A 24,211-nucleotide genomic window follows, 5' to 3' on the forward strand; every position below is an offset into this window, starting at 1 on the left:
CCGGTAGTACCAATCCTCAACACCCTGCAATTTTTTCATGAAAAATCCAAAAAAAGCCTTCAGCTGTTTAGAGGTTATGTTCAGCTTGCAAGCAACTCTATCTGTCGGTAATGAAAGTGTCTTTAGGTTCTTATTATTGCTTTTAAAATTTTGTGATATTAAATTATATATTGTACACATTTTGTGTCGTATTATGAAGACAGCATTTAAAAAAAAAAATAAATTTCTTTCTAAACATAACCTCTAAATGTACAGCACAATGTCCTACAGAATATTACTCAACAAGTTAATGTTGTCACTGTGAAAGCAATACTAAAAAATATACTTAAAAAAAAAAATAAAAACAAAAACAAATCGCTGCAAACGAAAAGACTTCAATAAAATATTGCCATAATGTTTACATCAATTTTTATACCAGAAAAAATTAAAATTAAAAAGTATTTTGAAAATCTAACAAGTATTTACACTTATTGAGAATTCAGAAAATAACGTACGTTTACCGTAATGAATAATATGATTACAATAACAGTGTCACACTTATAGATACATATTAAAGCAACAACTCAGGCCCACAATATTGGTGCTGGTCGTCGTTCTTACGCAACTTATCGAATAAATAAGTAAAATAAATACATACATTTATTCAACTTTTAACGACAACAACCGCATATATACACACTTAAAAACAAACAATGATGCATGTCAGCAACAATTTAAGACATACAACCCTACATACATACACCAGTAATGATATATTGAACGCGCATACGCTAATGACAATTGCAAAAAAAACACCAGTAGTTTTAGTATAACAACAATAAATACGCAACATTTACAACCGCGCCCCTCCGCCCCAATCGACTCAATAACAGAAACTAATGAATAATAATCGTAAAATTAAGTAAGCAAAACCTTAATTCAAATTTGCGGCCGTTGCAGATAATTAATTTTGCTCACACAATGTTTTGCAATTATTTTTGATATTATGTAAAAATATGTAGCATAATAATTTTAACATTCATATTCTAATATAACGGGTATTTGAATATTTTTTATTATTATTTTTTTTTAATATATATTTTTTAATATTCGTCCTTTTGTAACAACTATATATTAATAAATAATTTTTGCTTTAATATTTGACAAGATTTCAAAAAAAAACTTCAGTAAAGTCATTTCCAAAAATTAATTTTGAAACAAAGGAGCAGACTCATCACATAAAAAATAAGAAAAGTAAACACAATATTTATTAAGCATATTAATAATAACAATATTTTATAATATCAATATTAATTTTTGAGTATTAAGTAATAATAAAATAAATATATTTATATATCCAAAACAAATATCTTTAATTGAGAAAAAAATTAAAATTGCCGATAATTTAATTAATATTGAATGTCTTGGTTCAAAAAAAAGTAAATAATAATAATAAAACAAAAAGTTATAATATTTGAGACTACAAGAGGCCCAAGGATTTTTTTGTTTAAGAGGAAAAAAGTAAATAAGTCAATAATTTGCGGCTGAATGCGCCGAATCCTTCGTGCAATGTCTACAGGCTATTGTGGATACATAGCTGATTATCGAAAAGCTGGCATGCTGGTCACCCTGTATATTCTTGTGTGCGCCAAGTAACGGTTGGCGCATAAATTATTGTTCTTTGCTTTTATTAAAAGTGATTTAGTAGGAAATGTTTTATATCAACTGTTTGTGTCATGTTTTTTTTTATTAATGTGCCAAAAGAAAAATCAAATTGCACATTATTATTTCAGCTCGTTGACAACAGTGTGATAAAAAGGTTTTAAATAGATTATTAGTTTAAGACATTGTGGTACATGTGAAATATACTGCGAGTCTTTTGATAACCAGACAGCCTGCTACAAACTAAAAAACGGAAAATAAACTGAGCTGCTGGGAGGATACCCGGATACACAAGTAAACTACATATTTAAAATTACTACATTATATATATTTGTATTAAACTTTTGCACATTTACATCCATCATTAACATCTAAATGATTTATTTTTTGTGTTCGTTCATTTCAAACACATTTCCAATAATACGTAGTCTAAAAAAAAGATTCATTTTATATAATTTTGTAACTCTGTCTTAAATGCTAAAATAGATTTTGTTTGCACAAATATGCGGCGTAATAAGTTTCAAGCATAAACTGCGGTTATTAATCACAGACTCGAATTAATTTCATTTAAACCTGTATTACTGCCGTTCATATTCTCTTTGTTGACTTTATAAACTTAGCACTAAAATCTATTTGGCCTTTTTTTTATATTCACTATTTACACTTGCATAGTCTAAATTAATATATAATACAGTATACTCTCGAAAAGTAAATTCTCAGAAAGTAAATAATCGCGGAAAAGTAAATCACCTTTAAGATTACACATGCACCTCGAAAAAGTAAATTTTTTAATTTACTTTTCAGAGAGTGTGATAAAAAATTCGAAACGAAGCAAGCAGCGTTTTTTACGATGTTGCAAAAACACTTACTCTCTTGTTTATCGTGTCTATTTAGTAAATAAACTTTGAGATATGTACATATGTAAATGGTCAGAAAATATATATTGCAAAAGAAAAAAACAAAAGAATATTCAAAATTTTTTCTCTTCATAATAAATACATATGTTTTTCATGTAAAACCATATGTTTTATTGAAGCAAATAAATGAATGAATTTTTTAAGTTTAAAAATGCATTTAATATTATTAAAAACAGATAATTTATGTATATATTTGGAAAAGTAAATTATTCGAAAAAGTAAATTACCCAAAATACCAATCGATTTACTTTTCGAGAGTATACTGTATATGCATAACTATAATTTATGATGAATTTTATACATTATGAATGTATAATTACTAAAACTATTAAAGACTAACGTAAATTAAAAGACTGATGTGCCATTCTCAAATGTGATCTCTACCATTGTATTGTGCCGCTATGTGTCCTTTCGTGGCGAAAGAAATGTTAAAAGTGGGTGCTGCTTGTGGATGGTAGATTAGCTCCGGTGGCTAGCAATTCGGACGATAGTTGCCGCCTAAAGTACGATCTGTAGCCACAATTGTGGCGCCGGCAACATTAACTTGGTGTTGTTGCTGCTGCTGTTGTTGTTGTTGTGCCGCAGCAATGTGTGGTGTTGCGTTTATAAATATGTTTGCAGCACCAGCATTTGCATTATGAAGTTGCTGCTGCTGCGGCTGTTGTTGAACGTGGTGCTGTTGAGCTTGCACTTGAGCAGCGGTTACATTGTGCGCGGTAGTGACTGGGGCATTGGCGGTATTTAGCTGCAGTAGCTGCTGTGTTGCTTGCGGTTGCATTTGTAGACGCAATAAATTCAATTGATTTGCGTTGATAGCGATCTAAGAACAAACAGAAAGAGTTAAGTTGCAGCCATTCTGTGTGAGATATGCATTTAACTTACGGGCACATTGGTCAATTCGCCTGTTGGTGTTACCACCTGCTGCAGCAACTGTATTTGTGGTTGTTGTTGGTGCTGTTGATGTTGCGCCAAATTCTGTAAAATTGTCGCCTGCTGGTGCTGCGCAGGATTGGCCGGTGCAGGTGTGGCAGTGAATTGTCCATTTGGACCTGCTGTCAATATAAGCTGTTGTGGTTGCTAATGATCAAAATAATCATGTTATTAAAAGAGTTTCAACGATATATTTATGAATGACGTTTGTTGTTCACTTTATTTAAAACTAAATGTTTTCACTTACATGAGTAGTTATAAAATACTGCGGTTGCGCCGGCTGCTGTATGATCTGCAGTTGTGGCTGTGGCGCCGCATTTTGTCCGTGTGCTGCATTTAGAGCCTCCGGTGTGGCAATAAAGTATTGCATCTGTTGTGGTTGTGTCGCGGATGGTTGCTGTATTATTTGTAACTGTTGGGGCGCATGCATAGTGGTATGCGCTTGCTGTGTCTGTTGTGGTTGGGCAGTCGCTGCGGTTAAGGTATCGGCATTGAGCGCGCCAAAAGTCAACACTTCACCTTCAGCTGTTTCCATCTTAACGGGTAAAGTCACGGTGCCTGCAGTCATGACAGCATTTGCTCCAGCTGTAGCTGTTGTATTATTTACAGTATTCACGTTAGTACTCTGTTGCTGCGTGTCCTTTTTCTGGCCACTACTGGTACTGGGTTTTATATCTTCACGCGGCACAATATCAATCAGAAAATCAAATTGATCGTAATTAGCTATAGCCTGTGCAATATCTGATCGTTGAAGTGTGCGTCGTTTGCTCTCTTCTGTGTGTATCCAGGCACGCATTGTAAGCTCTTGTATGAAGTACTCACATGCTTTGGCAAAAAGGAGTGGCGCCTCGGCCGCTATCATCCTAGCATTTTCATCTAATTTCATAATTTTTTTAATTCGTGCCAATGGTAATGCTTGATGTTTGGCATCTACTTGATGTATCGCTCGCACATCTGCCATAATATTCTGCCAGAAGTTGTCAATGGTGGGTGGGGGTTTGCGTACAACAGCCGTGCGCTGTGCCTTCGTTGATTGCTTTTCTTTGGGATTGTTGGGGGCACTACTGCTGGTTACTACCACATCACCCGATATGCTATATGTTGCAGATGATATGATATGGGTGGTATTTATTTGATTGTTGCTACTACCATGCCGACCACCACTGGTAGTGGCAGGTACTGACACAGAGCCGCCACTACTACTCGGCGCGTTGGAGTAGGAGTGCGACATTATTTCAACTGATATTTAAACACTGCACAGTGCACTTTAATGAATTAGAATTATATTTTACACGTTAATAATGGCAAATGTGCAAAAAATGTGAATAAAATAAATTTTGGCGTCAAACTAGTCACTGTTGTGTTCCACTTTTTTATTGGTTTCACTACTTTGCTTCCTCTTCCTAATTTAGTCAATCACATATAAATGTTCATCGAGACCCACGTAATCGATAGACAGAAATCGATAAACTTAATTATTAAAATCTAAGAAAAAAGAGATTAGTTTGTAGAAATATTATAATGCAATATTTTTTTGGGAAAATAATGGAGTCTTTATATTACAGCAACAATAAACAGCAATGTGTGTACTCTGATCATTCTGGTTTTTATATTTTACATGACTTTTACACATGTTTATGTGTTTAATTTGCTTCATTGTGAATGCTTCATACCTGTTATCAATGGAAATGACAACTCCACATCAGCCGGCTTTGTTTTTTGTATTAGTTGGCAAAGTAGAAACAAACTGCCCAAAATTTTTCTGATCAGCGGCTCCAATAATGGAGTGCCATTTCTGGAAGATTTTCGCTCTATCTAGCGCAGTTAAAATATTGCTAATTCCTTCGCCGTAAGTCAAAGTCAAAAGCTATTCAATATAAAATATCAATGTACTATAACAACTGTATCTTAGTCACTCCACAGATTTCGAAGTACACCGGAATTGGTTGGCTATAACACATTCATTACCCATAAGTAAATGGTATTATGAAAACACTAGCAATTGGACGCTTGACTATCCACCCTTCTTTGCCTATTTTGAATGGCTGCTATCTTATGCCGCATCCTTCGTGGATCCGCAAATGGTAGTCGTAACAAACCTCAACTATGCTTCTACGGCTACAATTTATTTCCAACGTTGCTCGGTGATAATTATGGATCTAGTGTTCGCTCTTGGTGTACGACGATCTCTACGTGCATTAAAAATAACGCAATCATCGCCGCAATCATTTGCTGCTGCGATGTTACTTTTGTTTAACGTTGGATTGTTATTTGTGGATCATATGCATTTCCAATATAATGGTTTCTTATTTGGTATACTCTTGCTGAGTATAAGTTTTCTGCTGGAGGAACGTTATTTGCTCTCAGCCTTCACATTTGCCACATTACTTATGTTTAAGCATATTTTTCTCTACATGGCACCAGCTTTTGCAGTTTATCTGCTCAAGTTTTATTGCCTGGATTCTAAGTGTGCTAGGAATGCAATAATATGTATAGTTAAATTGGCAGTAGTGGGTTTAACACCTATTGTAGCCGCTTTCGGACCATTCTATAATCAGATAGATCAGGTGCGAATTTATATTTATCAAGAAGTAAAACAAAATTATAGTCAAATTATTTTCAGGTTTTTAGTCGCCTATTTCCATTCAAACGCGGCTTAACACACGCTTATTGGGCGCCAAATTTCTGGGCCCTATATAATACTGCCGACAAAGTTGCAGCCAAATTGTTACGCATTCCAAGTACAACAGGACCTTCAACTACTTCTGGGCTTGTGCAAGAGTTTGAACCACAATTCCTGCCTAACATAACGCCGCGCACCACATTTGTACTGACGTTGCTCTTTATGTTACCAATATTGATAAAACTCTTTGCCTATACGTCAAAAAGGTAGTATATACTTTGCTCATTTAATTCCCCTTGCAAAATGTCGCTTCAACAAAATCCAATTCTTTTAACAGCGAATCAAAAGCTACATTTCTGCGTGCCGTTGTTATCTGCTCTTGCTCTTCTTTCATGTTTGGCTGGCACGTGCATGAGAAGGCCCTATTAATGTGCCTTTTACCACTGTGGTAAGCAACTTTTGGCATTTACACTTTCATTCCTACAATTTTTCACCTTTACAGCTTGCTGTTCGTACTCCACTCAACGGATGCCACATACGCATACTGGTTAAGCATTTTTGGCTATTTCTCGCTATTTCCATTACTTCACCAATCGTGCGTGTTGCTGCTGCGTTACGCTCTCTATTTAGCCTATGTGGCTTTCATGTACGGACAATTGGCCAACCTGTATCCGAACGAGCGCCAAACGAAACTGCATGCGTTAGAAAAACTTTACACAGTTGGTTGTGTATTGATTCCCCTATATGAACACTTCATAAGTCCATTATTACATTTAGACGAAAAACTGCCATTTTTACCTCTACTACTGACATCACTTTACTGTGGTCTAGCTGTTACATACTTTTTCATTCGTTATTATTTACATGCACTCGCTATAAGTCCCAGTGCATCTTTTACATCTAAAACTAATTTTAAGCCCAACACAACAACTACAAAAACCGTTAAAGCTAAGGATAACTCAAAATCAAAGTTGTTCAAGTCAAAGCTGAAGGCGCAATAAAAGTAACTGTTGTATTGTAATTGCGTAGTGGCTTCCTTGTTGTTGTAACACAATGCAACCAAGCGCTTGAGGCGCGTCTGGGATAGCCACGCATCGGTCTAATGTTGGCATTGTCGTAAAGCCAATAAAGATTATTTTTGAAGAAATAAGTTTTGCCATTGTTTAACGTCGCTGCTGCATCAATATGGCCTGGGATGCCGGACCAACGGCGCATAGGCTTCGGATAGCCTACATCCAGCGTTTTCAAGCGATCATTATAACGCCAAAATCTTTCGCCAGCAAATATATACGTCAAATTATTTTTTGCTGCAGAAAATATGAAAAAAATCAATTTTTACACTGTTGCAGTACCGTTACATATTCGCAAAAACTTACGCCACAACATAACGGCGTCGATATGTGTCGCATAATCTATCAAATTTTCGATTGGAAGCGGGCTATTTTCGATGAGTGTGGGCCGCTTGCTCTGTGCATAGCTGAATACCCAATATTTGTCGCCTAATAGAGAGAAGTAAGAGAGAAAAGGTAAGAAGCATTTTCATTTCGCGTTAAATAATAATAAAGTACAGTTATTAATAAATACGTTACAAATACCTGTAAAAAATACGCCAGCGCCATCGTAGCGCTCATAAGCGGCGTCAATGCGCTTGACATCTGCCGGTAGAAAGGGAAACATTTCGTAAATGCTCAGCGGATAGCTACGAAAAGAAAATGTTTTGAAAAATAATCATAAATGTTTGCATTTTCATTGCTAGAAATACCCGTTCATAACGGTATAACGTGGCGTTAACTTGTAGACATATTCATTCTTGAAAACGTGTACCGTTCCATTTAACACGCTAACGGCATCGAATTTGCCGAGACATATATTTGGTAACTTCGAAAGTTCTGGTTTTGGCCATAAAGTAGGCAGCGTTGGGATTGGCGGTGGTATATCTGTATTGTTTGTTGAAAGTTCTGTTAGTTTTGTCGTGCTGGAAGCGAAGCGGCTCTGCAAAAAACGGAAGAAAATTCAGAGGCTTAGTTAATTTTTTATTTTCTGAGTTATTTGAGATAAAATGTTAGGTTCGACTTAAGGAAGTTTAATTTAAATCAAGAATTTGATCTCTTCGTCGGTCTAAGCAGTACATCATAGGAGGGTCTGCCTCTTGATATCAACTGTTGAACACCTGCATAGAGGCCTGCATGCTTCTGGTTAAGGGAAATTCTAATGCTTTCTAAGGAATCTCACTTGCGGCTATCTTTTCCTCATAGGAACAAGAGGTCACTCTTTGATTACTTCGCCAACGTGGAATAATACATCTACCAGATTACTGGCCAAACTAACTTCAGACATGTACTGAATGCTATCAACAGTGAAGTCCCTGACAACTCCGCTGACTCCAATGTTGCAGTTGTTGTTGTAGCGGCAAAATACTGCCGAGCTGATAGTCCTTAAATGTACATATAAAAAATCCGGGCCAGTGAATGGTGTATTTCAAGTCAAACCATCACCCATTGCAGACGAAGAGCTCAATATTCTAAGAGGATAATATTAGCAGGATATATGCCTTGCGCGTAATGAGTCTCCTCATGACTTTAACCACCGTTTTTGCGTTACCTATGAATCACACTCATCTAACACCCCCTCTCACGTTTTCTGGGACTCCCGTTACATGATTTCGATGACAATTAATTTAATTAATTTGCGCCTTGCTACCCAAACGGGATTGTTGTTAGGAATTCTGAGAATTTATCCTTGCTCGGATAAAAATTCGGATATGTTCCGGTTACATAGCGCCGACTGTCGTGGGAACGAATCCAAACAGGGTTTAGATAACAACAACAACGGAGGGCTTGCGAGTCCGTGCAAATTGCCTTTGGGTCTTCGACTTCACAATATCTCCAACGGTGGATAAGCTTCATTGCAGGTTCTAAGCTAAACGTTTGGCTTTGACGTCTACTTGTCAATCCGAGTTTCTTAAATACCGGCTCATACTTTAAATTCGAGTATAGATTACTTGTATAAGTATACTTCTTAATCTAAACCCCTATACCTTCCACTTACTTAGATATATAAAAAATGAGGTTTTCACCACGACCTAAACCCTAAATCATAACGATTTACATAGCTCCAGCAAATTGATGAGTTCGAATATACTGCTGAGTGCTATTGATGTAATCCCTTTTTGGACACAAGGATCCAAGGTTCTTAATAATCCTGTGTCTGCAGACTGCCGTGCAGTCTATCAGCAGGTATTCGGAAATCTCCGACTCCATGTCTCAGACTTCTTGAGCTTGCAATGACCAGTGCAGAATGCGACAAGTAGCCGCAACTTGTTTCTTCTGAAATTGATTATAATTTTAAACTTGCTGAGGCTGTGACCACCCATTAACAACTTTGATTGGCGCATGCCTTGGGATTTTTTCCAATACTTCTTCCTGCCGACTCTTTCCTCTTTGCCAAACAGTTTTTCATGGTATGAGAACCAACCCCAATATAGGGTTCCAATCCTACCATTCTGGTCGAAGCTGCAGAGCGGATAAGCTCATCAGCCAGTTCATTCCCGACCATACCCACAACTTGGTGCACCATAGAGCCATTCTATGCACTCCTGCACCAGAACCGATTTAATCTCATTTACAGAGATCGCTTTAAGTGCTATTTGAATGTCTCTGAGTATGGCGATATTGTCTTTGCGACAGTTGATTTAGAAGTTTATCTCTACACGCCGACTTATAGCAAAGATTTCTGCATGGAAACTGCTTGATAAACTTTCCACAGGTATGGAGAGTTTGATACGTGGTCCTGCGACTCCTGTCTCAGTTTCCTCCGACGCTTTCAAGCACTTTATTGTTCCATTCAGCCTTACTGCCGGGTGACTTTAAATTTCCCGGTGAAGTTTGTCCTTTTGTTAATGCTATCGATCGATCGAGAGCCAATAGTATTTCATCACTTAGGACCTTCATTTGCTAGGACGAGATTATTCTTCCTCTGTCAAACTCTTCTGCTGTCATTTGAAGCTTTATATGTTTGCCTGCTTGATTGATTAGATGAATCGGCGTGAGCTCTAGCATTATTTCCAATGGGGACGACGGTTACATAAGGATTGCACCCGACGCGCAGATGAAGGCAAGTCGTTGCAGCTTTTCTAGTCTAAGAAATAATCGGTCTCATGATGATGGTGTACATCCGACTGGTAAACCTTGGCTTGCAGCCCCAGAATTTCCCGGCAAGTCGATTGCACACCATGAGTACTTTTGTAGCTATAACTATGGTTAGGGATATATGATGTTTCCACCGACAAGTGGAATCCATAATGAGGCCCAGATATTTGACCACTTACTTACTTTATGTTGATTTACGGTCTCGAAATCGTCACGAAATGACGTCAATGTGCTCTTAGTTGTCTCCTTCGACTTCTCCTCTTTCTCCACATGGAAAGTGGGTGTGGTTAACGTTATCTGCGGCTCTTCTGCTATCGTTACGTTATTCTCATCATCTTCCAAAACTTTAGTTACTGAAATGCAAAGTTCGTTTGAAAATACTTTTCTCTAAAACTGGAAAAAATCTTACGGTATATGGTGTACATAGCCAATGTATCATCATAATCTAGTGTTGTACCCGCTCCAGGACCTTTATAGTAGGGAAACATAATTGAGTTGTAATGTGGAGAATGCGCCAAACCCAAACTATGACCGATTTCGTGTGCTGCAACTGCATAAAAGTCCACACCCGTTGCTAGATCGGTGGAGTTCTCCTGCCAGTTTTCGTCCTCATCGAAATGTACGTCACCACCCCAAGAACCCATTTCATAGGGGTAGAAAGCATGCGCCAGTATATTGCCAGGTCCATCGAAAGAGAAGCTGTGTATAAAGGAGAATAATCACGAAACTTTATAAACTGAAACTTAAATTTTAGAATATTCTTTGTATCACTTGTCTCCGTGATATCGTGTGCCGAAGTATAGAATTATATCGGCATCGGTGTCGTTGACGCGCTCGAAATGAAGACCACTGTACGTTGCCCATAGCTCAAGAGCCCGTGCGATGTCGCGCTCCACCTGAGATTTTGGAATTTTCCGAGACCAATTGCTGATGCTAAGAATGATATTGCAAATTTATAATTTACAATAGTAGGGTTGCTAGTTGTAGTGGTATTTGTGTATCGTGTAGCAAAAGCAGTAGTACTAACATCTGATCCGGCTTCGAGGATTAACAATACATTTTACTTTCTTATCATTCTAAAGCATTCCACTTCGTCTTCTTGTTGTTTGACAACTGTGGCTATTTCTTGCTTCGTACGGAGTTTATGTGTATAGACCCTGAAACTTACAAACCAGATCCAATAATCGTTTATTAGAGAGTATTTGGTCTGACTGGACTGTATGCCTATCTGTTAGGTGTTACATTTGGACGGTCCTGAACGCTACCATTCCTCTGAGGTTCTGATATGAGAATTTTTTTATACCGGTACCGGAAAGCGTCACGGAAGGCGAAATCGGAATAGCGTTGACAGCCTATGTGCATGCTGCTTGGATCCTCTCTTTCGTCTCAAAATGCTTGCCTTTCATCGGCCTTTTCAGATTGATCTTTCGTTTGAGCCTCTTGAGGACTTCCACGTAAAACTTGGCGTTGAAGGTTTGTCCAGAAGGAAAAAATTCACACGAGTCACATTGTCACTGTTTGCCGAAGTCGCAGGTCTCTCAGCACGGTCTTCATCAGCGACCTGTTCTCAGCCTTCCAAAAATGCCTGCTTGATCATATCAAACGTCTCTGTCGCGGATTTACCGACTTTCACACAGAATTTAATCGCGTACCACTGCTCTAACCAACGCAGCGTTTTCGGCTTGCACCACTCACACGTCGCGCGAAAATGTTTGTCCTGACTCTCCAAGTGCTCGGAGACAACAGACCAGCTGCTCGTTCGTCAACTAGGAACTCCGAAGTACAGTCCCGGCGGAAGAAAATCGGTCCCATTACTTTCCGGATAAACCCTGTATAACCCTATATCTGTCTCGATTAGTTTGAGGGGATAGAAACAACCGTTAGGTGATCAAAGCTATTATACTCTGTAGCTATCATGTTGCAAGAGTATATATACATATGACAAGCGATATGTTATAGTGGCCCGATCTGAAATATTCTTCGGGATAAATTCTGTGGAGATATCTCGACAAATAAAAAAGTATTCCATACAAGGACTTGATTTTGACCGATCAGTTTCTATGACAGTTATATCGTATAGTGGTCCGATACCGGCGATTTCGACAAATGAGCACTTTCTTAGAGAGAAAAAAGTATGAAAAATTTCAGATCGGATATACAATTCTCCGTTCCTTTGTCTGCCGAACGACGTTCTCTCCTACATATGACTCTGCTGATATAGCTCTAATCTTGGAGATTTAACCCAATGAGGGTTTTGAATTCTCCTATACTGTTTTCTTGGTTACACAAATACCACTACCACAAATATTAGACATACTTACAAGTAGCGTAAACGCCGTTTCTTCCAGGTAGGCGCACCGACCACAAAACGTTTGCGGCGTACTCCAAAATCACTTCCTGCCCGTGACTCACTCCTTCTGTCTCTGATGCTTTGCACATATGCGCGTTGTGTGCTGCTTGTGAGATAATACGGAGTGCCTTCAATGTCAGGGACGCCGCAGCGTGGCTTGCTGAAGAGCTTAAAAGTAAATAAAAACTAAAATTAACACATTGTTGATGCGGGTTCAAGAGCTTTAAGTGCCGTTAAGTTCAATGTGTTACACACGCTTATCATTATCAGCACTAATTGCATGTTTTATGTTTGCCTGAATGCTTATGTGGTCTTATTTTTAGACTACCTCCAATGTTTGATTGTCCAGCTCGCCCGTCTGATTGAGCGCTCCATATTTTTGTACATTCTTTATGGCTTCGACAATCGCCGACTCATGATAAAGTGATTCCGAATCGCTGGGATTGGCCTCCAAGTAGCCAAAGCGACGCATAAAGCGCAACTAAAATGAGAATATTAATAGTTGACAATATAATTTGTTTTGTTTTTGTTGTTGTTTTGTGCTTGTTTTGCATACAATTTCCGGTGGCGGCACTTCAATGTTCCGTTTTTCGCGCGCATCCGCTTCTTGAGTAATTTCTTCAATCTTCGTTGTTGTTGTTGCAGTTATTGAATCTTGTATATTTGGTTTTGCTGGCGCTTGCTGCGTCTCCCACGCCAGCGCCACGCAAACAATCAGACAAAGCCAAAGTGACGTCATAATTTTGAAAATTATTAACACACTTCCGTTTACCGCCGCACGCACGCACAGTTCCGCTCGGGGAGAGCAGATTTTCGCAACTGATTTAATAGTGCGTCCATTCAGTCGGTCGGAGGGGCTATTCATTTGCTTAGCGCTGTGCGCTTATCACCAAAGCGTGCGTAAAAATATATGTATGTATATTTGTATTGTAATTATAATGTGATGGCGTTGGTGCAAGCTTGATATATTGAGGCGTGACTTACAGGCGTAAGATAAGTGCTAGCGATGAGCGCTTTGTATTTGTTTTTAATCGTTATAAATCGGGTGTTGCTAATCGGAGACCATAGAGCATGTACTGGGCTTTCTTATTCTTTGAAAAAACCAAAAAAAAAACACACACTCATTCATTGTTAAGGAAATTCAAATGTTTACGATCGATACAATAAAGTTCTGGATATAACGTCATTAAAAAGGCCTCTACGACTTCTTTGGCAGGAGCACAAACTTTTCTCACAATAATTCGGTTGTTGCACGTGCTGTGCGGCACGTAGCACCGTTTTGTTCGAACCAGATGTTGTCAAGATCAACTTCTTTCAATGTGCGGCTATAAAAAGCTGGTTATCATCGATCTATATCGCTCTCCATTGATCCATTGTCTTCCGCTTCATTTCGAAAGAAGTACAAACCGATGATTCTTCTTTACTGGCGTAGACACCGCTTACGCGGTTATAGTCGAGTTAACAACAGTGCGCCAGTTCTTCTTTTCTCAATGTAGTGCCAATTGGAGATTCTAAGCGAAGCCAAGTAATTCTCCACCTGGTCTTTCCAACGTTGTGGAGGTCTTCCTCTCCCTATCCTTCCCCCCGAGGGTTCTACGTCGAATACTTTCAGAGCTTTCTCTCGAAAACTCGTATCGTCCATGGCTCTGCACCTTATAGCAGGAAATTGATAATGAGTTTGATTTCTGTTCGCCGAGAGAGGACTTTACTTCTCAATTGCCGACTCAGTCCGAATTGTCGTCTGTTGGCAAGGGATATCATGCGTTGGATTTCGAGGCTGGCATTGTTGTTGCTGTTAATACGGGTCCCAAGATAGACGAAATTATCTACAACTTCAAAGTTATGACTGTCAACAGTGACGAGAGCCAAGTCGCGAGTGCGACGACTGTTTGTTTGATGACAGGAAATATTTCGTCTTGTCCTCGTTCACTATCAGACCCATTTGGTTCGCTTACCTATCCGTTCTGGAGAAAGGAGAAATAACGGCGCGGTTGTTGAGGCCAATGATATTAATATCATCGGCGTAAGTCAGAAACAATCTTATAGAGGATTGTACCTGATCGATTAAGTTTTGCAGCGAATTATTTCCTTCAGCAGCAGATTGAAGAAGTCGCACGAAAAGGAGTCGCCTTGTTTGAAACCTCGTTTGGTATCGAACGAAGCTTTTGGCATTAGTTTTGCGGGGATATCAAATTTAGACATAGCGGCATAAAGGCAGCTTTGAAATCGACGAAGTGGTGGTGTGTGTCAATCCTCTTTTTACGGGCTTAATTAAGTAAAAAACTTATAAAGGAAAGCGGCAAATTTCTCTCTCATTTTATAGATCCTTTTTCTTAACTGATATAAAACTAAGAAATATGATTTTCACAAGCTTTTATTGGGATTAATTATTCTCTATCAAAATCATTGGTATACATAGGAATCCAACCAAGCTCTCGGATCTTCTGTTGAGGCACTATCGATATATGTATGTGGTCCCCCGTTGGCTCCATGATACATAATTCCTCCCCTTTTCATGAAAGTAAACAAAACAGACCGGGGACCACATCTGGCCTTTAGGGTATCTACGGAAGCGTTAGGATGTCGGCCTTGGTTAGGTAGCTGTTCACAAGAAAGGCGGTGTAAGCCGGGACGTTGTCGTGGTAAAACTTTCAATCGGCTGCGATATCTTGTTGGACCCGATTGACCCTTCGCCAGAGTCTTTTGAGGACTTTCACGTTTGTCCGACTTCTTCCCGGTCCTCCAAAAAGGCCTGGTATCACCGAAAGATACCACTTCTTGCTAAAGCAACATCTGAGTAAGCCTGTTTGATCATATCAAAATGTCTCTGTCGCAGATTTACCGAGTTTAACACAGAATTTAGTCGCGTACCTCTGCTCTAACGAACGCTGCATTTGTGCACCACTCACAGAAACATGTTGTGCGAAAATGTTTGTCCTGACTCTCCAAGTGCTCGAAGACCACCGCTCGTTCGTTAACTAGGAACGCCCTCTACTGAATCCAGTCGGTGCGCGCACGCTCCGAAGTACAGTCACGGCGGAAAAAAATCAGTCCTATTACTTTCCGGACAAACCATGTATTCCCCTATACCTTTTTTGTTACCACATTTCTTCACCATCGAGTAGAAAACAAAATATATATACTTTTTATTTGATGCAAACACAACAATTCATTATACATACATACATTTATACAATGCATTTGTATACATACATACATGTAACTATGAGTATTTATCTATAATATTTTACAAGCATTTCGTTAAGATTTTATTTTATTTTTACAACAACTTGTTTCTAATCAATCGCACATAATATTTGTATATCTTATATAACAGCTACCATATATTTTAAAATAACATGTTTTTACCAAATACACTATGCTCACTTTCATTATCCGGGTTGAACCTATTCATCCTGATGTTGCATATCTTAAGTCTCATTATTCATTATTCCTTATTCATTAATCCACTTTGCCACGCGCTTTGGTCTCCTCCTCATCTCAGTAATGATTACGACGCTTGTTCGAGGGGCAATACTCGGCATATTCCTCCCAAGTGCAGCCGACCTTAGTGCAACACTCATTCGTAATCGAGGGCGCATCGGCGCGTCGTGTGCGCAACAGCGTGTTGACATAATCCAATTTCAACCAGGTACGTGCGATGGCTAGAAAGACATGAAGTGTTAGGATTTCGTATATTATATTAACTATAATATTTGTGAATAGCATAATAGTGTTAAAAAGTTGGACTCTCTACTCACGTTTGCTCCTTTTATGCATTGCTTCATTGTCCGTACGTTTGCGATTGCGCCGTGTCAGCCGATAAATGTCCTTCTCACAGGCCCAGAACAGTTGACGTATCAATTTGTCGCGACAGCGTGAGTGTGTCTCCTGATGCCAGACATTTTCCCAATCCGATTGTGATCTGTAATAGTCAGAAAGAAAAATAATTTGTGTAATTAACTATTTTTTGGAGAATTTTTAAATCGCCAGCGAATGGCGATTGTAAGAATTATTTTCGGAGCCTTATTCAAAAACTATTCTTCTTCTTCTTTACTGGCGTAGACACCGCTTACGCGATTATAGCCGAGTCAAAAACAGCGCGCCAGTCGTTTCTTCTCTTCGCTACGTGGCACCAATTGGATATTCCAAGCGAGGCCAGGCCCTTCTCCACTTGGGTCTTTCCAACGGAGTGGAGATCTTCCTCTTCCTCTGCTTCCCCCGGCGGGTACTGCGTCGAATACTTTCAGAGCTGGAGTGTTTTCGTCCATCCGGACAACATGACCTAGCCAGCGTAGCCGTTGTCTTTTAATTCGCTGAACTATGTCAATGTCGTCGTATATCGCCGTGGCCAACGCGCAAAGGACCATAAATCTTTCGCAGAACTTTTCTCTCGAAAACTCGTAACGTCGACTCATCGGTTGTTGTCATCGTCCAAGCCTCTGCATCATATAGCAAGACAGGAATTATGAGCGATTTATAGGGTTTGGTTTTTGTTCGTCGAGAGAGGACTTTACTTTTCAATTGCCTACTCAGTCCGAAGTAGCACCTGTTGGCAAGAGTTATCCTGCGTTGGATTTCCAGGCTGACATTGTTGGTAGTGTTTACGCTGGTTTCAAGATAGACGAAATTACCAACGACTTCAAAATCATCAACAGTGACGATAGAGCCAAGTCGCGAATGCGACGACTGTTGGTTTGATGACAGGAGATATTTCATCTTGCCCTCGTTCACTACCAGACCCATTTGCGTTGCTTCTTTATTCAAAAACTATTAATAATGATATATTCAATTTTAGAAACCAATATAGTACATTGGATTTACAGAGCCTCCAATGGTTCATGCATTTTTTAGCAATAAATTAGAAAAAGATACAATTAGAGTTATTTTTTTCAAAAGCCTTTTTTCGACGGATCACTTGTGAGTCAAGTCAAGCTTTTATTTTTGTTTAGTATTGTTTGGCATTTCATCATGGAAAGACTTATTACGAAAATTCACGTTCTGTAAAGAATGTGTTTCGAGCGCTTCGCTCAATTCAAGGTCAACACAATCGGCAAAGTGAGCGTACTATTTGCAACACTATCACCCATCTTGAGACCCAGCATTTATTATTGGATAATATTCGGCTGATTAAACCACGTCCAGCTCGCAGTGAACAAAATATAACAGCCGTAGCTAAGAGTTTTCACGAAGACCGATTCGATGCCGTTCGGAGCAACTGGGACTGACGTATGGAACGACTTGGCGCATTTTACGTCGATATCTTAAATTGTAAGCGTACATAATACAGCTTATGTAAGAACTGAAGCCGGTCGATCTTCACAAGCGAAATCGCTCTTGAAAAGTTGCAAGAAGATCCAACGTTTTTGAGTCAAATTTTGTTTAGCGATGATGGTCATTTCTGGCTCAATGGGTAAAGAAAATTTTGGCGCATTTAGGTAGAAGAGCCATCTGAAGAGATTCAAGAGCTGCCATTTCATCCACAAAAATACCGTTTTGTTGTGGTCTGTGGGCGAGGGAATCACCGGTCCCTTCTTATTCGGAAATAATGCGAGTGAGAACATAACCGTTAATGATGACCGTTATCACGCCATGATAACCGACTATTTAATGCCTGAATTTGAAGCTCGGGATCTCGGCGACATTTGGTTTCAACAAGACGGCGCCACGGATTTATTGAGGGAACACTTCGTTGAGCACATAATTTCACGTTTTGGTCCGGTCGTTTAGCCACCAAGATGGGTTATCACACCGCTAGACGTTTTGCTGTGGGGGTATGTAAAGTCTAGAGTCTATGCGGACAATCCCACTTCGATTCACGTCTTGGAGAAAGACATCACACGTGTCATTCGCCAGATACCAGTCGAAATGCTCGAATGAGTCATCGAAAACTGGACTCAACGGATGGACCGTTTGAGACGTAGCCGCGGGCACATTTGAAAGAGATAATCTTCAAAAAATAGATGCCAAAGAATGTTCTATCGAATGATAATAAGATTTTCCATTAAATTTGAAGTTTCTGTGTTTTTTTCTTTAAAAAAGTAAAGAACCTCAATATGACGATATAAATTTCGCAAAAAAACCTTTCGGAAAGCTTCGTGATTCCTTGACACTGTGTTGTTTAAGAACGCGCCAAAGATGAACAGGATCAAAGTAAAAACACGCCATATTTTACAGTTTTTCTTAAATAAAAACGAAAAGCCAGGCGGATGTTAATGTGAATAGCGTTTATGGTTTAGACTCTATAACAGCCAATCACGCGCAATTTCGGTTTTGTCAGTCCGTTCCGGTAATTTTGATGTCAAAAGAAAACCAACATTCGAAGAAATTTATAAAATTATGAAAATTATTTAGTCCAACCGTTATGTAAGCACTGCTTCTATCACCTAGAGCTAAACATTGCAAAAATTCCTTTCCTACTATTTCAATAAGCATGGATATGAAAAGAAGCTCAATGTATGGATGCCACACGAATTAGCGCAAAAACTACACGGACCAAATTGCCATATGCAAACCGCTGTTGAATTGCAAAAAATGATCAATTTCTAAAACGGGTCTTACTGGGTCATTATGAACAACGTTAAGCGAAAACGGTCGTCGTCGAGTGGCGCTGAGACGTCGCAAACGATTGCCAAGCAATGATTGACAGGGAATAATCTACTATGAGCTGCTCCTTTACGGCCAACCTTTAACCGTTGCTGTTTTATCAACAATTGAGTCGTCTGATAGAAGCAATCACCCTGAATTGCTCAGTTTTGTCAAAAAATAGGAGAAATTGTGTTCCATTAGGACAATCCCGGGCCATACATATTGATAGTGACCCATTAGAAGCTTGGTTTTTAGGAGTTTTGTTGGAGGTTCTTATGCATTCCCCTTATAATTTGTGTTTCTGTATACCGAAGTATTTTGCTAGGGAAAAATTCACCTCAAGAGAAGCTTATGAAAATCGACTACTCCAGTTTTTTGTCGTCTTTATTTCTTAAGAAATCAGTAAAGTGGAAATTACTTGTATGTTAATAAGATAGCCCTTAATAATTAAAAGCATGAACACTCAAGCTTTCTCTCGTGGTACTAAAATTGTTGATCCCAGATCACTATTTATATAATAAACCGAGCAAGCAGTGCTTAAATAATTTTCCACAGAGAAGCGAATTTCAAAAATGTAATATATTGATTTCATCAAAAACCTTACCTTTCTCGAAATAAGAGCTCCAAACCCTCTTCGGTATGTATGGAGTCCACTTGCAAGAAATACAGTAACAAAAAGCATAGAAACAAGCTGCTATTCCAAATACCGGGGGTTGGTAACATTTCCAAGCGTAAACCGAGTGTTTTCCTGTTTACAATTAAACCGCAATGTTAACGGAAACCAAAATTCACTGATCAAGAAGCACACTTGAGCACAATACAATTCACTACGCGGACACAAGCTGCTCCAAACGGAGTGGAACTGCACAACTGGACGAGTCGACGGCAAGGCGTTAACTGATTTCCCAACAGCCAGTGCGACAGCGTTTTGAGTTCTAACCCGCAACCCATACTTCGAGCAGTTAAGCCAAATGCGCAGGTGGCCTGAGATTTAAAACACCTGCCACTCGGTGCAAGGGGTGCGGGTGTGTGTGGTGATGGCGTCATTTCTATGCTGCTAGGACCATATGATATTTGAAATTACGACTTTGGAAGACACCTAGTTATCATAGTTGTTGTTGTACTTGTTGTTGTTGTTGCGCGCATGTTAATTTTGGCTTCGTTTATTTAATTTTATAGCTCTTTGTATTTGAAGCAACGCTTACAAACACACACACACACTCATACCTATATATCGACACATACATATGTATGAGTAGGTATGTACTTATAAGCATATGGCTTTGTGGCTTTCAACCGATCTAATGAAGACATATCTAACGCTCACACAAATACAATCCGTTGTATCTCCTTAATTCAGTTGTTGTTGTTGTAGCACGGTGTAAATTAGGCACTGATAGGGTTGTGCTTGGACGCTCGCAGTATCACAGGTTCATATTCACCTGTGTATGGATGTGTGCGTGTGCTTACCTCCGTCCATATGGAAAAGCGCAAGCAATGAATTCATTTGTTTTCCTCACGCGCAAATATATGCGAAACGCGAACAAATATGCTCACACACCTACACATATACACACACACACACGTGTGCACTGGCATCTAAATATACTCAACTCATTTGTGGACAAAAACCTGTTGCGTATATTTGCGCCATTTCATTGTTTTCTAATAAACACCGTAAAAATCTGACAGCAAGAGCGTGTAAGCGTTGTTCATTAACTCCAAGCGTCGGCGGTGCAAGTTATTGTATCCATTGCAGCCCTACAGGGATTATTTGCGATTGTTTAGCAAGTAGCTATGAAGCTTTCGGCGTGAGACATTTCATTTTTAGAATTTGTCAAAAAATCTCAGACGAAATATAACCAATTTTGAAAGTAATGGCTGCTTGTTTCTTCATTACTTCTATCTATCGTTTCTTCATGCCTTGATGACTGCTTTGTGATTGGATAAACCCTTGGGAACCTTGAAATTGATAAGGGATCCTTTTGACACCGCAGGAGTGATCCAATTTGGTCCTCAACCGTAAGGAATATAATACATTTATGGCCACCACGCGGAAGACCAGACGCTGAACCCAATTTTAGACGGTTTTCTAGCATAAATCGGACGAAGTCCATCAATTGTCGCTGGCTTGTTGGTGTAGAGCATAGACTTGACGAATCCATTTGGTGAGATCACACTTTCATCAAACTTGGTTTTCAATCAATCGGTTATGGCATTCGCTATGTGGCTTGTGGCACCATCCTGTTGGAACCACATATTGTCCAAGTCCATATCATCCAAATCGGGCCAAAATATTTGGTTATCGGTTAGAAGTAGATCCAAATGATGCCGCCGGTCCATAAACCGCACAAAATCATAATTTTCCCGGGATGCAATGGTGACTTATGGAATATATGTATGTGGATTGATGCCTGACCAATAATGCATAGTTTGCTTATTGACAAAGCCATTCAGCCAGAAATTAGCCTTATCACTGAAGATGATTTTTCGATAAAAATCCGGATAATTTTCAAGTTGTTGCTCAGCCCTATTCGCGAATAAGCGACGATTCTGGTGGTCAAGCGTCTTCAGTTCTTAGCTTCAAATTGATCTTGTTACGATGTAGGGTAAGATTTTTCACAAAATTCGCCACAGGGGCGTTACACAGCTGCTTAATTCTTGAGAACGACGAGACTGATTTGAGTCTCCCTTAATTGATGCGCTGGCGGCAGCAATATTATCGACACTAAGGACACTTTTTTGTCTCACTGGCATGGGAACATTTTGTACTGTGCCTGTGGATTCAAATTTTTCCACTAGACGCTCGATTGTTGATCTGACAGGACGATTCTGACGACCATAAATTGGCTATAACGCTCTTAAAGTTGAGGCTACTGACTTCGAAATTCGGTAGACAATTTTAATAACTTGGACTCGTTGTTGGATCATATATTGTATAGCGAAGAGAAATGTCAAAGGAGCGGAAAAAATATGGCGTCGTTTCCTATCCCTAGATGTCTACTTTTGTAGCGTCCATATTGAAAACTCCTTTATATGTCGATAGCGAGGCGGCAATTAGGGCACTAATCTGACATCGAATTACATCAAAGAACGTTCGAAGAAGCTGGGAGGGAGTAAATATAGGGGCTTGACAGAAACGAAATAACTGATGAGATTGCCAAAAGTGCCATACTTTTGGCTACCGAACCAGTACAGGAAATACGGAAATTAATCAAAAACATATAATGAAAGCGACCCGGATGGTCATAAGTAATGACATGATGCAGAAAGTGCAGGGAGGTAGGCATAAAAGATCACGCTGGATCACCTATTATGCTACTGTAACAACTAATTACACACAATTTGTATTCTTCGATTTCGTTCCGGTAATTTCGATGTCAAAAATGCACCAATCTCTGGAATCGAAAATATCGATAAAATAATGGAAATCGTCGAGTTCGGTCACGAAAGCTCTGCTTCAATTTCCCAGGAGTTTAACATTGCAAAGAAAACTGCTTGGAACAGTTTCAATAAGACTGGATACAACAGAAGACGAAAAAAATCCTCGTGGTCTGAATTTGCAATTGCGAGCCGATGCTGAAACGTAATATAAACGATCCATTTCTGAAGCGGTTGATTACAGGCTTAAGTAGATGACTTACGACAACGTCAAGCGGAAAGGGTCGTGGTTCAAATGCAATGGCCAAGCCTGAATTGACGATCAGGAAGTGTTTGCTAACTGCTCCCTTACGGCTGAATTCTTAATTCAAACCTATGCTGTCAACAGTTGGACCTTCTGAAGGTAGTAATCGCCAAAAAGCGGCCAACTCTGGTCAATAGAAAAGGACTTATGTTCCATCAGCAGAACGACAGGCCACACTTATCTTTGATGGCTCATCAGAAGATATGACAGTTTTTTTTTTGAAAGCTTCTTATGCATCCACTTTATAGTTCAGACCAGACACCAAGTGATTGTCTACCTATGATGTCTACCAATTTCTGGCTATGGCAACATTGCTGTTGAGTAATTCATCTCGAAAGAAGCTTGTGAAAATCGACTGTTGCGGTGTTCTGAATGAGAACCCCTACCGAGCAAAGCTATGTAGATTTTAAACATCGAACCGTACTAATAAAAAAAATCTTTTTATTAAACCTTATACATATATTTTTCTAGAAAAGTAATGAAATCGTGTTGGTCGTAAATCTTGGAGCCTCTAGAAAAACATATGGGAAAATCTCTAAAGTTGTTGAAAACTGAGGAATATCCGACGTTCGGACTACTTATAAGCATCCACTGCTGTTTTTAGGTAGGGGCTTCATAAATTTTGTTTCAGTTTCAAATTTGAAGTATTCACTACAGGGAATCTACAGTCACTAGCACGCACACCTTAATTATGTCGACTCTCCACGTCGAACGACGTCAGCAACAAGTTGCAAGCTTATTAGCCACCAGCTTATATCCACATACCCATATATATATATGTATATGTACTTACCGTCGACACTCTGTTTGCTTTTGCATTAACCTGTTTATAAATTCGCATAAATATACAATATTTGCACAGTTTCATTGTATTCTTGCCGCACTCCTACACCTGCAGCGTCGCTTGTTTATTGTTTAGTTTAACAAAATGTATGGCAAATATGCTGAAAAAAAAAATCCACAAAATAAAATATGCAGCAACATTCATACTCATGCGCTTGCACTCGAAACACTCTAACGCGCCCTGAAATGCACACACATGCACACACACGGGTTCAATTGGCCAATTTGTGCCACACAATGACGCACTTGATACTGCCGCCGCTTATGCGCTCCAGCAGCTGAGCAACGGCTGCAGCCTCACAGCAGTTGAGCGCCATTTCAACTGCGCAGCAAAAGCACTTTAGTGAGGTTATGTTTTCGTTTTTGCTGTTTACGCTTTTTTTTTCAAATGTTTGTCTATGCCGTTAAATGTCGAACTTGTTGAACGTGGCACACTCAAGCAAATTGTTGTCGAAGCAGCGCGAGCGCACCTAAAGTGCCTTTTGT

The 24,211-nt window shown here is 39.3% G+C and overlaps 4 protein-coding genes across 5 annotated transcripts; 1 reads left to right on the plus strand and 3 right to left on the minus strand.

The window, feature by feature from the left end:
- Positions 1 to 2,816: 2,816 nt before the first annotated feature.
- Positions 2,817 to 4,883, minus strand: LOC105228860 (nuclear transcription factor Y subunit gamma). The gene is made up of 3 exons (XM_011208852.3): positions 3,736 to 4,883; positions 3,441 to 3,635; positions 2,817 to 3,378 (listed from the first exon to the last, which is right to left on the minus strand). The coding sequence occupies exons 1-3, from the start codon at positions 4,717 to 4,719 to the stop codon at positions 3,031 to 3,033; spliced, it is 1,527 nt and encodes a 508-aa protein (XP_011207154.1). The 5' UTR covers positions 4,720 to 4,883; the 3' UTR covers positions 2,817 to 3,030.
- A 283-nt stretch (positions 4,884 to 5,166) lies between these two features.
- Positions 5,167 to 7,132, plus strand: LOC105228859 (probable dolichyl pyrophosphate Glc1Man9GlcNAc2 alpha-1,3-glucosyltransferase). 2 transcript variants are annotated; one of them, XM_011208850.4, is made up of 5 exons: positions 5,167 to 5,337; positions 5,401 to 6,055; positions 6,112 to 6,377; positions 6,449 to 6,559; positions 6,614 to 7,132. In XM_011208850.4, exons 1-5 carry the CDS (start codon positions 5,270 to 5,272, stop codon positions 7,110 to 7,112), a joined length of 1,599 nt encoding a protein of 532 aa, XP_011207152.2. In that variant the 5' UTR covers positions 5,167 to 5,269; the 3' UTR covers positions 7,113 to 7,132. The 2 variants fall into 2 exon arrangements, with proteins under 2 accessions (XP_011207152.2, XP_011207153.2); XM_011208851.4 differs by having other exon boundaries at positions 5,198 to 5,337; positions 5,412 to 6,055.
- On the minus strand, positions 7,087 to 13,591 carry LOC105228866 (matrix metalloproteinase-25). The gene is made up of 10 exons (XM_049455054.1): positions 13,166 to 13,591; positions 12,938 to 13,090; positions 12,581 to 12,777; positions 11,031 to 11,192; positions 10,669 to 10,958; positions 10,443 to 10,612; positions 7,874 to 8,103; positions 7,707 to 7,810; positions 7,488 to 7,610; positions 7,087 to 7,418 (listed from the first exon to the last, which is right to left on the minus strand). The coding sequence occupies exons 1-10, from the start codon at positions 13,472 to 13,474 to the stop codon at positions 7,087 to 7,089; spliced, it is 2,070 nt and encodes a 689-aa protein (XP_049311011.1). The 5' UTR covers positions 13,475 to 13,591.
- A 1,652-nt stretch (positions 13,592 to 15,243) lies between these two features.
- On the minus strand, positions 15,244 to 20,633 carry LOC105228868 (probable insulin-like peptide 7). The gene is made up of 3 exons (XM_049455064.1): positions 19,802 to 20,633; positions 16,371 to 16,534; positions 15,244 to 16,274 (listed from the first exon to the last, which is right to left on the minus strand). The coding sequence occupies exons 1-3, from the start codon at positions 19,918 to 19,920 to the stop codon at positions 16,111 to 16,113; spliced, it is 447 nt and encodes a 148-aa protein (XP_049311021.1). The 5' UTR covers positions 19,921 to 20,633; the 3' UTR covers positions 15,244 to 16,110.
- Positions 20,634 to 24,211: the final 3,578 nt, after the last annotated feature.

This window comes from Bactrocera dorsalis, chromosome 4 (genome assembly GCF_023373825.1).
Source record: "Bactrocera dorsalis isolate Fly_Bdor chromosome 4, ASM2337382v1, whole genome shotgun sequence".
NCBI lineage: Eukaryota > Metazoa > Arthropoda > Insecta > Diptera > Tephritidae > Bactrocera > Bactrocera dorsalis.

Bases quoted from the DNA above. Each gene is read 5' to 3' on its own strand.
- LOC105228860 (XM_011208852.3), bottom strand. From the start codon at position 4,719: ATGTCGCACTCCTACTCCAACGCGCCGAGTAGTAGTGGCGGCTCTGTG. The intron at 3,636-3,735 runs GTAAGTGAAAAC...TTTGATCATTAG, and splicing joins AGTATTTTATAACTACTCAT to CAACCACAACAGCTTATATT. The intron at 3,379-3,440 runs GTAAGTTAAATG...GTTTGTTCTTAG, and splicing joins GCGAATTGACCAATGTGCCC to ATCGCTATCAACGCAAATCA.
- LOC105228859 (XM_011208850.4), top strand. From the start codon at position 5,270: ATGGAGTGCCATTTCTGGAAGATTTTCGCTCTATCTAGCGCAGTTAAA. The intron at 5,338-5,400 runs GTAAGTCAAAGT...ACTGTATCTTAG, and splicing joins ATATTGCTAATTCCTTCGCC to TCACTCCACAGATTTCGAAG. The intron at 6,378-6,448 runs GTAGTATATACT...TTCTTTTAACAG, and splicing joins TTTGCCTATACGTCAAAAAG to CGAATCAAAAGCTACATTTC.
- LOC105228866 (XM_049455054.1), bottom strand. From the start codon at position 13,474: ATGAATAGCCCCTCCGACCGACTGAATGGACGCACTATTAAATCAGTT. The intron at 13,091-13,165 runs GTATGCAAAACA...TTCTCATTTTAG, and splicing joins AAGTGCCGCCACCGGAAATT to TTGCGCTTTATGCGTCGCTT. The intron at 7,811-7,873 runs GTATTTCTAGCA...TTCTTTTCGTAG, and splicing joins CGTTATACCGTTATGAACGG to CTATCCGCTGAGCATTTACG.
- LOC105228868 (XM_049455064.1), bottom strand. From the start codon at position 19,920: ATGTTACCAACCCCCGGTATTTGGAATAGCAGCTTGTTTCTATGCTTT. The intron at 16,535-19,801 runs GTAAGGTTTTTG...TGACTATTACAG, and splicing joins GAGCTCTTATTTCGAGAAAG to ATCACAATCGGATTGGGAAA. The intron at 16,275-16,370 runs GTGAGTAGAGAG...ATGTCTTTCTAG, and splicing joins AATGCATAAAAGGAGCAAAC to CCATCGCACGTACCTGGTTG.